This window comes from Amblyomma maculatum, chromosome 2 (assembly GCF_055883805.1).
Source record: "Amblyomma maculatum isolate TAMU_Amacu chromosome 2, ASM5588380v1, whole genome shotgun sequence".
Lineage (NCBI taxonomy): Eukaryota > Metazoa > Arthropoda > Arachnida > Ixodida > Ixodidae > Amblyomma > Amblyomma maculatum.
In genome coordinates, this window is record NC_139345.1 from 64236990 (window position 1) to 64250715 (window position 13726).

A 13726-nucleotide genomic window follows, 5' to 3' on the forward strand; every position below is an offset into this window, starting at 1 on the left:
AAGAAGACAGGCATATCTAACGCTTTGGATGGAACGGAAGATGACTTCCTGTGGGATTGTGAAGATGCTCCAAGCGATGACACTGCCGTTTCCGATGAGTCGTGCAGCAGTGAAAGCGAGGATGGCGAGGATTCAGACTTTGATTAGAGTACTGACGAAAAAAAATAAATGGGCATTGTGCACTCAATGTGATGCTTAATGTGCGTGTTTATTGCGAAGGTAAGCCTTACTCAGCTTTTATTTTTGGTTGTAATCGAGATATATGTTCTAAGACGTCTGCCCTGCAACTTGTTTGCGTTTTCGGTGCTCAAAAATTTTTTGTAGAAAATTTACCCCGCGTAATGCTCGCACCCCGAAATTTGCGTCAGTATTTTAATAAAAAAAGTGCGATCATTATGCGAGTAAATACGGTATTAACCCTTTCACTGTCATGAACGTACCGGTACGTTTTCACGCTTCCCCCCCACAGTGTCACCGACGTACTGGCACGTTCTCTATCGTGCGTTCAAAACTTAGCGCCTGAGCACCAAGATGGCACGTTTGAACAGGCTGCGCCATCTGTAATATGTTTCTACAAGTTTGTATTTTCGCCCCGCGTTGTGTTGGCATGTATGTACTGAAGAGTATGAAGCAACCGCGCCCACCCTCGCCACCTTCTTTGCCGAGAGGCCTGGTCGTTCCGCGCGCTACTCTATCGCGCTAAGCGATCATGCAGCGCGCAGTTTCGCGGTGCATGCATGCAGTTACGGGTTCAAGGGTTGTTCTGCTATCTGCCGCAGGTTTGCAGGTCCTTATTTTTTTTCTGTTGGCGTGTCTGCTACGACGCGTCACGTTCAGGGCGTCACATTTCAGTTGCTCGGGCCGTTGCCTCTCTAATAGGTCGACACATGACTCGATCGCTGATTTCGCTCTCACTTGCTGTGCCCTTGCTTGCAGCTAGCAGCAGCAAAGGAGGTCGTTTTAGCCTCTTTCCCCTCCCTCTGTCATCTTGATTTCACAGCGTGCCACTTCTCTCCGTTGTGCGGGCCACCGAAAGTGTGCCCTCCGTGCACGCGATTACTTTCAGATGGCTCTTCGTGCGAGACCTTCGACTGCAGACTGGAGTGATGGCTCTTTTCATTATAAATACGAGCCAAGCTCGAAATCAGACTCTCAAGCGTCGAAAATTTTTTTATATTATCCTCATTTATCTAATTTATAATCAGGCTGATGATGATGATGATGCTTTTTAACAATACCTGCAGAACACTGAAATGTGCATATTCCAATGACTATGTTATTTGTATAGAAATCAAAATAAAAATAAATCGCTATGCTCGTTCCCTGAAACCAAACCGACACTGGGGGTGCGTCACGACCAGAAACTCCCGACAGCCAAAGGGTTAATGGGTCATAAGGAATGTTACGTTGCTGAAGGTATAGACTGAAAACCATAAGCTAAATTTTTGAAACCAATAAAAGGCTGGGGTGCTCGCAGTTGCAGAAGGTGAAATTGGCCGAGTGGTGCAATAGATTGTCCGTGCTTGGCCAAGAGTCATGCCCTTGTAATTAAAATTACAATAGCAGGTACAGGGGAACTTTCTGCACACAATGGCAGTAGTTAAGACACTGTGTTCTTGGCACTATGCAAGTGTCACAGGACTTTGCTGTCCTGATGTGCAAATAACCTACAGAGGCTAATGGGGCGAGGAGAGAAGCCAAAAAAGTGGCCACATCCCCACAATTACCACCTTGAACACTGCTGGCAATATGAGAAGTTCCTCACATGCAAGAATATACGCAAGGGAGGGGAGGAACATGCAGCATTTAGAGGCCAGAAGAATAATCCCCATCAAACGCTTGCTTCAATTTTACAATATTAGGCTGGCATTTTAATTTTAGTTATTGTTAATTAATCAATATTTAATGTAATATAATTAATGTCTAAATAGTTATTTAATATATTATTTAATGCGTTCAGGCATACGCAGACATATACATGCCCCACATGCCTAAAGGTCCAAGCTATGACTCCACAGCTCCAACAGCCAACAAATACTAAACACCGTCATCAGTGGTTCTCACCACAAAGTAAGGACTCTGCGTTTGAGCTGCAGAGGGTGAGGTGGAGTCGTCCGTGCTGCCAGCGGCCACACGAAACTGCTCCATCTGCTGCTGGAGGGGGGAGGTGCTGCCCAGGGCAGAGCCCGTCCGGTAGCTGCCAGCCCCATAGGGGCTGCCCACCGCACTCGGAGACGACACGGGGGATGGTGCCCCATGCGACACAGGGGACGCTGGAGCACTACCAGACCGCTCGGAAGGCGGCGCACCACCCTGGTACAACTGCCGCGGCCGGGGACTCGGCGCCTGCTGCGACAGAACACCAATGTCATAAATACCCCCGAAAGCAGAAAGCAAGAAAGCCAGCACCATAGCCGTACTATTGAATATGGTCATGGGCTTCGACAAATGGAGTGTTCCTAACCTCCACATTTGATGACCCCAGAAAATACAAAATAAATTACAATATACAGCAACAACGACCTCTGTACCTCTGTTATGTAAAGAAAACAACAGCTCCCACTTCTGCTATTTATCTGGGCTCGTCCCATTCATCAGTAACAATACAAAGGATTCTAAATATGCGTCAAATGAGAGAATATGCGTCAAATGAGGATTCTAAAAAGTGTCAAATGAGAGACCAATAGAAAAAAACCTAACAGACACTTCATTTCATCACAAAACAAATAAGTGACAGAAATACATCTATGGTTTCCTAACAGATGCCAAGAAAAGCGGTGTAATGTCAGGCAGGAGTCAAACATGAATAGAATGAGATGGTGCAGGCCTGTGAGGCCTGAACAATTTGCATGAAACAACAACAGGATTCAATAATATATGCTGCTGCGCAATGCCAAATAAACCCATGCTCGTCAAGCAGCACCATATACAAGAGTAGCCTTACTACAATTTCCATGAATGCAATGGCAAAATTCAGCATCCTGTAGGAGTAGTACAGGGACTCTAGACAGCAAGATAGTTTGGGGCACAAATGCCAACAATGCAATTCCCATCGAGTGTACCTAATATCACTAGTGCTGTAAAATTCTTGCATACACAGATTTGCATGCAAAAGAAGCAGTGCTACATTTAGACCAAAGCTCATGTGCACACTACTCTGAAAGCTATGGTTAATGCCGCGAAATCATCAGCACAGTGAGAGGCATGCAGCAATGCAACTCTGCATGGCTTGCCAACTACAAAGGGAGCTAGAGAAGCCCATATAGGCAGCAGGCAAAGCGATGGCCGCACCGCTGGTGGTGGAGTTGATAAGTAAATCCGAGAGCAGAGCTGGCCGTGTCGTCGCTAGCCGTGTGTTTCTATACGTTGTCGCATCATGAACTCATTTTCCCAAAGCGTTTGCATCATTGCAAACACAGCATCTGCTACCAATGCACTGTGACACAAGTTACGGGGCATCTCCAGCAATAGTTTTTCATTGGGTAAATGTTTTAAAGCTATAAACAACGCACTGGAGATTGTATTTGCTCAACCTAGCTCGGCACGCAATACTATCGAGAGCGTCCTGTTCCAATTCACTTTGCGTTAACAAGCAGCTTGTCATTCCTGCCTCATACTTCGATATAGAAGCAGTTGAAACAATATTGACGTGTCAACATGTACTTCTGACGATCGCTACCATTCGATTTTAGCTACAGGAAACAAAATATGTTGGTCACTGCGTAAGCCTGTAATAATTCGTTTATTTAGTGCAGTGCTGCCTATTTTTGTGGCGCTTAATTTTTCAAGTCATTTCGTAGGTCCCGAGTGCAAAGTAAAGACAGATATGTTGAGCATCAGGTACAAGATTTAATGAATAAAACATGGTGCTCCAAGCACATAGTGCATGCATTTAATGGCCTACAAGCAGTGCTTATTGAGAGTCGTATTTCTAAATAATTTGTCTTTTTAGCTGAAAGCATAATCTTAACGAAACATAGAATTTATTGAAGATTGTAAGCACTCACTTTATTGCGCTTCACTCACTTGAATGTACATGTTAGGAAACGTGTCATCGCCGTGATCTAATCCATCGGTACGGGTAATCTTGTGGGAGATGCTTTAAGCATGGGGACGCTTAATTGAGTATCACCTTTTAAGATCAGAATGCAACTGCATTGGCCGACCCCACTCATATCGCTAATTGAGTAGGTCTACCTTTATTCAGTTTAAACCAGCGAGCCTTCGCAACCCATGAGCGTGTGTCGGTCTCACAATACGAAAGTCCAGTGTTTGATTTCAATGACTATGCAAAGTTGACCCAGATTTCATTTTCGCTCAATAATTTTCCTTTTCTTGTAGAATGTCTTGAGAAATTCAGCGTCAATCTGAACATTTCAACCTGCTCCTTAATTTTGCATTGAAATTTTTCATTCACAGCCAACAACGACGACGGTGACACTGGATTTTCTGCGACACGGGCCCTTATTCAACATCACACTAAAGTCTTGTGAATTAGGCTGATGAAGCCTAATTCACAAGACTATGATAGTGGTGCTGGTACGATGTAACGGAGGGTGATGAAGAATAGGGCATTTTAGAATAGGGGGATACTATCGCTTAGGGGAATAGCGGGAAGCAAGTGTGCATGCTCACGGTAATCGCTGCACCCTCCACCCTTTCATCTGAGCACAATTATCGTATTCCTTTAACCTATAAGGTCCCCCTATTATAAAACTCTCTAATGTCTAATACTATATTGGGTCGAGGCATGTCACCATAAGCACATATGAAAAGAGCTTGCGAAGGAAAGGCAGGGTAAATGGAAAAAGAAACGGCGATTATTCTGTTGAAGTAACTGATCAGTCGATGCAACACACCCACAATATTGCTGGGCTCAACATTGCAGCTGGTCGCTGAGAGCATATTTGTAGGAGGCACCTGGCACGTGTACGCATTAGTTTCTCCCAGATGGCTGCAGCATGCTCTTGCTCCTACACAAAGGCCAACCTTAATTTTACGCTTCAGGCAGGGGTGAAAAAAATCGGCAGGAGCTGAAAAAAAAATATCGCCACCGCGAACGTTAACAATTCCCGCAGTGACGTATGAGCAGCGGCAACTCGTATCCCGGAAGGACTTTTGAAAGCGATCGCTAGACTGTTTTCCGTAGTGCTCCTATAGGCGGTGCATGGGGCGCATAGTCATATTGCTACAGTCATTTCAAGAGCGATTACATGTAAGTGCATTCCCTCTTTTATTTACATCGGTTTTAACAGGAGTTAACTTCAGTGCTTATAAATATTTCAACAGTCAGGTTGTGGCAATATAGGTGGCATTAAAAAAAAAATATATATATATATATATAATAGCAGACAGAAAGGGTGGCGCCCGAGACATTTGTGCTTGAGATTAGTGCCAGAGCAGGTAAGAGCAGAAACGGGTTAATAGACCTCGTCAAACGAATTCCTTACTAGCCCCGATTAGTTCCTCACTTTCAAGCACAACTCTATTTTGACAGCAATGCAGCAATTGTTATGCGGATACAAGAATACAGAGCGCGACATACACTGAAAAAGTTTGCGATGGCATCTGTGGATAAAGAACGTAATGAATGGCAGGAAGTGGTTTCGTTTCCGAGCTCCCATGTTCAAACATCATAGAAATTATGCAGTAATGTCCCCACTGCACATGGAGATGAAGGTGGGAGAAGAAATCAGGGACTTAATTTTCTACTCTCCTCAGCAGCACAGTCATTTTCTTGTGCATAAAACTAGGGCTGGTATTGTTTGCAAAGGATAACATATCTGTCTAGCAAAGCTTCCTTGTCCTTTTTATATTTTGCTTTAAAACTGCAATTATGCTGCAGTAGTCAAATGCATCTGCCACTGATGGATAACTTCGATGAAGGCTGCAATTAGGAAACCTCACTCAGCGTGTATATTATCACATAAAAGGAAGACACACTTCATTCCAAGTGCTAATGCAAGTTCTATGTAACCGGGACAGCCAAGAAATCCACCGGAACTAACTTGTCAGATACTCCTGTTTCATGGAGATGACACAGCAGCTGAAAATCTCAACATGCCAAAGGAGTGTTTTATGTTGCACATAGTAGTTGGCCGATGCTCACTGCTCAGTTAAATAATTTACTGAAAATCTCACCATGCCAAAGGAGTGTTTTATGTTGCACATAGTAGTTGGCCGATGCTCACTGCTCAGTTAAATAATTTACTGAAAACTTACAGGAAGTTTTCTTAAATACACCTCATTTGTTGGCAGGACCTGCAACTACATTAACGGAACTGTGCGCACGAAGAAAATTTAGAGGCTACTATCCCCCCTTTCTTTTCAGTAAAAACTTTGTTCGGTAGCTGGGAACAAGGAACGTTAGAGACCACACATGCATTTCAGACACGCCCACATACACGTTACATGAAAAAAATTTCGCTTTGCTTTGCCACATTTTGCCATGTTTAGCAGAGTATTTAAAGGGCACTTTTAAGAATTTATTAGGATGAAGGAGGCCTAATTAAGGTCTTTAGTGCAACTTTGTCAGAGAAAATGACTACAATGAAGACGACGACATCCAAAGCGCAGCGTGAAAGACTGGCAGCATACCACGTGAAAAAGCCAACTATAACAGAATTGCACAGTGGTCTAACACAGTGACCAACGAAGTTGATCTTTTTGCATCAGGTCGGGCTCGAAATCAAATGGCAGTCAGTTTTTTTTTCTAATAGTTGCTTGAAAAAGACTTGAGAACGACTGCGGCAAAATCTAAGGATGCAGGTAATAATGCTTCCGCTCTAAAATTTCCATTCCTGCGTCTCGTGGCAACCATTGGTATACCGGTCTCTTGTGTAAATTCTGCCTTTCCCACTTCTATTGTCCAGCCACAGCCCGGGTGCAAGTGGAAAAAAAAAAAAAGAAATTAAACAATCAAGCCAGGTTGTTTGGGTGATGGATTCATGGGAGGAGTGGGGTTGCAATCTGTAATCTTTTTTTTACTTGCTCACTCTGGTGCATGAACTGAGAAGAAAACTACAGAGGCCGTCTTTAATCGTCGCAGATATTGATATCTCGGGCACTACGGATGCAAGACTAAACTTTTTGCTGGGCTGTTGATGACTGATTCAATATCTATCGGTGTTTTGGAATTCATTAGCCACAGTGAACACCGTTTCAGTGTAGCTTTAAGTATGAAGTAACAAGTGACATTTGCAGGCTACCCTAAGCCCATTCCGAAACTAAAGTGAACTAGAATTGGGTAGTGTGCTCATTGCACAGCAGTAGCTCCGTGGGAAGCAGTGAAGCTGTGATTGTCAACAGCTTGCCACTTCTGGCTGGCAACACAAGGTATTCACCATGACAGATTTTACGGTAGTTTCATCGTTGCACCGCATGCCCTGTCGACTCTGAGCGGCCTGTTTAGCATTGGTGTACGCGTGTCCTTTGTATGCAAAATCTTTTCCTCAAGAATTGTATCCTCGTCTCAGCTACCGTCCCAAGTGGCAGAGTGGCACATGACAGTTTTCAACGTTACACTATCTGTGTCTTTGTGCGGTGTGTTGCGTCTTGTCCAGTGTGTTTCATCGCTGTGTAAAATGGTGGTGAACTTAACTTCAGCCTCACATCATGTGGTAAGAAAGACATTTAGCACAGCTGTACAGCGGATACAATAATAAAGTGTCGCTGGTGTTATCACTGCTGTCCCTGCCAAGTCGTATTTTAGACCAAGAACTCTATTCTCTGGGATGCGACTCCAGATTGCGCCGGGTGTCGGCAAATGATCTTGACCTCTTCACGAGGCCCCCAGCTCGTCTTCCATAGGTCTGTTAGATGTGGCTGCACTCGCTCCACCAGTTGCACAAAGTTTTGCAGCGGAAGACTCGAGTTATTCCAATCGTCAACGGAAATGATGCGTGCAGTCTTGTTGTGATCATGTGCGATCACGCTGCGATCATGTGAATTTCTAGCCAGCTGCCGGAATTAAGCTGCACTGCAGGCATCGGTGCTGGTTCACAGCAAAATGTACTTATTGAGATGTGCTACTTAAAAACCATCACATTATTCGGGATGCTGATTCCGGCTGATGTGAACGGCAACACAGCCAACCACAATCCTGAATAAAGTGATCAATTCTCAAATAGCACATTGCAATGAAGTGTTGCTATGAGCCGTACATGCTGTAGCAGCTGGCGCAAAACGCAGACTCGCTTTACGGATTGCGTCTGAAGTCAGCATGTAACCTATCATACCACATGCGCTTGGTTTCCTTTTAGACGTGGAGTGACACATGAGTAGCCGTTTCCTTGCCGTGTAGCGGCAGCACTACTCCTTAAGTTCAAAGAAGATCGAGAATCTCGACGATTATAGACTCAATAGTCTTTGGAAGTGCCCGTGTGACAGGAATACAAGAGACATTGACATATGTCCGTCACAACAAGCAGGCACTACATTCAGAACGGTAGCATGAATATTTATACTGCCTTCAGAATATTTTAGCTTCGAATGATTAGTGCAATGAGTGAAACATACAGGAACGACATAAAAGAAAAATAAGAACAAGGACATGCGTTGCGGAACTCTGGAGAACTGTCATAAATGACTGCGGTATTTAAGAATGTTTTCTGAAATGGGCAAAGACAGCCTTCATAAGTCTAGCTGACAGCCACCAGGAACTGCCAGGATAACCAGGACAAAGAGCAGAAAAGCTAGCAACAGCTGGCCTTCCGCAACGTAGCCACACCAAAATAACTAGAGTAACGCAAAAGACCACAAGCTATGCATCATGCAAGGTTACTGCTGCAAGCAAAAAAAGAGACTCGAGATGATACGCAATGTTGACACACAAAGCAACCATGTTGCTGCAGGCAAACAAATTGGCACAAACATATCAAGACATGCAGTGCATTCTTTATTCTTTAGAAAAGAAAAAAACCCATTGCATGTTCCCACATTTCTTTCTGTCTCCCTTTTTTTTTTTTTCTCGCTGCCATTCAGGTCAGTGTTCAGTTTTTTAGGGGGTTTTTAAGCGTTTTCCTTCAGGACCTTCACCGAGCTTGTGGGTGCTGTTACCTCCCTTTAGGACCCCTGGTGCAGAGGGTCACTGCAAACAGACAAATGTGTACCTAAACGTTACGCATGTTGAACAAGTTCTGATGTATGTTGAAATGTGTGCGTGTTCAGGCTTGGGCATACTTTAAATTCTATTTCACAGCTTGCCCAGCGTCTCTTTCATAACCTCAACAGATACAACACATTATAAAAGGCGCAGCAATATTTGGAATTTCGAATGGGAGCTGAACATACTATTTGTCATTCAGCTCAAATCAAATTACACAAATGGCCGCTTCCAAAATAATTTTCTTATTTCACTGAGCACTTATACATGCAGCCATTCGTTAACAGCTGGCATGCTCTTTTAAGGACAGCCTGAAAAGCCACGAAACTTTATTTCAAAGCTCTTATCTTTTTAATATATCAAGATAAATGTGTGTACTGTGATGTCGGACAGATTGTACTTACATGTATAAAATGTGACCAATATAATGCGAGGGGAAAGTTTGAGACTATATACTACATTGTTACGGACGAAGAAGATGAAGTATGTCAAGTTGCACGCAGGAGTGCTCATGCTAGGCTTGCAGCTACTTTTAAATCCCGTCGTCGCCATTTACCATGTTCTGTCTTGATCGCCTGGCTGTCACACAACATTTGGCGGAGCTTACAGAGTGTCTTCCTAAAGTATCAGTGCCCTGCATCAGCTTCAGTTATCGGCAGCCAGGTTCCTGGTCTCTGCATCTCCTGACTGCCCCAGCCCCTACCCCTCTCTACCCCTCCTCCTCCTCCCCTCCCCTCCCCTCCCCTCCCCTCCCCTCCCTCCCTCCCTCCCTCCCTCCCTCCCTCCCTCCCTCCCTCCCTCCCTCCCTTCACGAGCAAAGGGTTACTAGGCCCAAGGACACCCTCTCCCTGCCCATGCCCTCAATTTGTCCCTGGGCCTCAACCCTCAATCATCAGTTCTTGGCAAAACTGTGGCCCAAAAGCGTCATAAGCAAGGCTTCATCCATTCATCATAGTGGCGGCAGGCACTTCCTAATTTCCTCTTCTACCTGCCCCATTCAGTCGGTTTGATGTACAGTGTCTATCACGACACTGTACATCAAACCAACTGTGGCGTACTTCCCATCCATGCTCTCAAGACAATCAATCGGGTGTTCCCAAGTCATGTTACAGACGAGGAAAAGAAAGAAGCGGGCAGTGACATGGGCAGGAGCGCTAAAAAACCTCGGCCATTATTAAATTATGTTATCGCCCCCTACCATGTTCTGCCTTCATCGGCTTGCGAAAAAAGAGAGAAGGCACACAAAAATACTGAAGCAATTGATATACCATCATTATTTTAGAGGTTACACCTAGGGAACACATTTTTTTCAGTGCCTTCTTTTTCTCAACGACCCACACTACCTTCTTTCGACATTCAAAGCCAAGCCCTCCTTTGCCGCTGTATGCCCCCGGCACAAAACACTGCGTAAAAGTGATCAAAGAGTTAGCTTCTCCTGGCAGTTCGCAAGCCTAGTGGTGAAGGTCACTGTAGTTGCTCTGAGGAGCAGCAAGCTGGATTATGTCTGTAACTTGCTTGCCAATGCAATGCGAGATGACTTCAGAAAGAAAACTAATTGAGAAAATAGCACACTGGCAATTATGATACTCAGTACAGTTGAACCTCAATATAACAAGTCCTACTTGCAGCCGAACATTTCGCTAAATTGCGAAGTTCGTTAAGTCGAGGTTCCCACGTTTTAGCTGCCCAAATAAAAGACAGTAAAACCACGTTAATATGTAGTTGACGGAAACGCGGGAAAAGTATGCACTATCCGGCAGTACATCTTAACTGACCAGTACAAATTTGCCATTATTCACACTCTGAAACAAGAAACATTCGGGCACAATAAATTTTCCTCGAATACATGTACATACATATATTTTATTGGTGTGCTACCGACCAGAAATCCGTCATTTTCAGTTGCCGCCGTGGTAGTCATGCGGCGACAACAGCAGTCTCAAGAAATGGCAGTGGTTTAGCTCTGGTTAAACCTAGCTGAGTTGTGAAAGGAACAGCTGCATGGCTACACTTAGGATAGCTTACGCTATGCGCTGAGCAGCGGCAGGGCTCTCTTTCTCCGTAGTTGGTAGATTCTGGTCGCGCGCTCCTATTTATATACACTACACACACTTCTCTGCCCAACCAATGGAGAGAGTAATGTGCAGCTGGCGCAGGCTGTGGTTATGACGTCACTTCTCTGGCACCGGCAGAGCGCATGGCGAAGTGCACCTGCGACGGCAGCTCCGACACACCAGCTGCTGCCTCTGACGTCACGTGGCTCCTCGCGCATGCGCAGCTTGGCCCACGCTGTGCCATGCGAAATGGTTAGACGACTAGCGTAGTGTTGCTTTCGTAACAAAAACGGCGAGACTGGAAGTAAGCAAGTTTCATGCACGCGCTAGTGCACTATTCGTAGTCCTTTTTCAGTAGAATGAGTTATGATCAGCTTTCCTTAACTGTCAGTAGGCGATACATCGGTAAAGTAGGCTTTGGCATAGTGCCGACCATTTGCGCACACACTAACACAACTTCTTTGTGCTTCACACAGCACCAGCTCCAAACAAGACGCCCCCACAAAGCACGCTACCTGCCAGCAACACACCCACAACGCAACAACACCCGCAGGCCCACAGTGAGAGGTTGGCATGAGCGAGCAACACGACCGTGCATGAGCGGTATGGTGGTGACGGTTACCGTGACAGGGCTGGCGACAATACTACTCAGCGATGCGTTCACGTCAGCGTAGCCAACGCTTCCTGGGCTCCCTATTGACATGGATATCGCCGCATTTGTAGGAACATAGCCAAAATGGCCGCAATGTCGTATCGCCAGCAGTCCGCATGTTATAATGCTTTCCGGAAAGGTGGAAAAAGTTTCACGGCGCAGCACAGCCAGTAAAACTGCGACAGCAGGTATGCATTAAGCGGTAGGCACTTTGTGAGCCACTACATCTTAAGCGGTCAGCCAATACATGAGTTTCAATGGTGGCTAAGCCGGGGAATCCCCGCAATTCCGATCATCAATACAATCATTATCAATACAATTTTTGAAAAATTAATTGCCTCCCAACTGAAAACTTTTTTGATACTAATCATATCATTAGTCCTCAGTAGCATAGATTTGTTGCTAGCAGGTCCACGTCCACGGCTGTATTTACTCCATCACAACTTCTTTTATCTGCTCTCCATAACCATAACATAGCTTTAAGCATATTTACAGACATAAAGAAAGCTTTCGACACTTTTTCACACTCCATTCTTTTAATGAAACTGGAAGCATATGGTGTACGTAGCAGAGCCCTTGAATGTTTTAAAAGCTACCTATCCTCAAGACAGCAGCAAATTGTCTTCAAGCCCTTCAAGTGTGCATAACAAAACATAACATGTCGTATACCCTCAAGGCTCAGTTCTGGGACCTCTTTTGTTTTCCCTCTTTATTAATGACCTCCCGAATGCATAACAGTGTCCTCAAATTTTGATGTACGCAGGTGATGCTGCACTTGTTTTTACTGGTAACTCGCTTCAGTCAATGCAAAATGCTATAAACAGTGAATTCCTACATATCTCCACTTGGTTTCATAATAACCATCTAGTTTTAAACACTGAAAAAACCAAATATGCTACCTTTTGTTCAAAACAAAAATGTACTGTTTCAAGTGGTTTTTCTATTAGTGTTGATAAAAACATTATTGAATTTGTGTCTTTTTTCAAATATTTAGGGGTTATGTTTGATTGCCACTTGTCTTGAAAGGAACAGGTAAGCAGTCTGCGTAAAAAGGTTGCGTACGGTTGTTTTACTTTGGCAAAGGTATGGCAGCACTTTCCAAGCGCTATTCTTAGATCAGAGTACTTTTCACCATGTCACAGTCATTTCAGTTATTGCAGCGAATCATGAGGAAACACATACAAAACATATTTGTCACCATTGCTGTAACTACAAAACAACTACAAAACCATGGGATTACCTACTTCGGATAGTTCTAACAATAACATTTTTGATGCACTACAAATCAGGTTGTTCCCAACCTTATGCGACTACAAAACATCTTTTATTGTCAATAATAATATAAATACCAACTAACACTTACCTCTTATTATATTCAGTACAGTTAAACCTGGTTATAACGAAATTATAAAATGTGCGCACTTTTTCGTTACATGCAGTTTTCGCGTGAAGACCCAAAACGACAATGTAGGAAGAAAACCAGATTAAGAATTGATGTAAGGAAAACCACCTGGAAAGTGTTTACAGTAAATCAAAATTATTGGAAGTCATGGAAGCGGTGAAATGTTTCACGATCGCGCTGATAGCACGACGTGACTGCGGCGGCAGCCTCCACATCCTCTGCGGCTCGCGCGATGCATCTACGAGCAACATCCGTTGCTATGAGGGTGAAGGAGGTGGAGGAGGAATCAGTATGGGAGAGAGAGCGCGCACCAGGAGCACACGCGTTGGCGCCGCTGCTGCCGCGTGCTCGCCCACCACCATTGCCCCAGGAAACCAACCCTGCATTACGTCGCCAACATGCTCCGTTGTTCCCGTTACCGACAACCGGCAAACAACCACGTGACAGCGATGGATGTACGCTGCTCACCTCGCGTCTTTTTACTGTTATTTTTTTGCCGCTTTTAAGCGTGAACT

The 13726-nt window shown here is 44.5% G+C and overlaps 1 protein-coding gene across 4 annotated transcripts in view; it reads right to left on the bottom strand.

The window, feature by feature from the left end:
• Positions 1–13726, bottom strand: part of LOC146198821 (CREB-regulated transcription coactivator 1-like) — a 76243-nt gene that overhangs the window by 21444 nt on the left and 41073 nt on the right. For 3 of the 4 annotated variants that reach the window (XM_084594307.1, XM_084594308.1, XM_084594305.1), the window contains one exon: positions 2065–2349. In XM_084594307.1, coding sequence (XP_084450433.1) covers positions 2065–2349 — 285 coding nt within the window. The remainder of the gene's footprint in view (positions 1–2064; positions 2350–13726) is intronic. The other variant, XM_084594306.1, reaches the window with a different exon arrangement.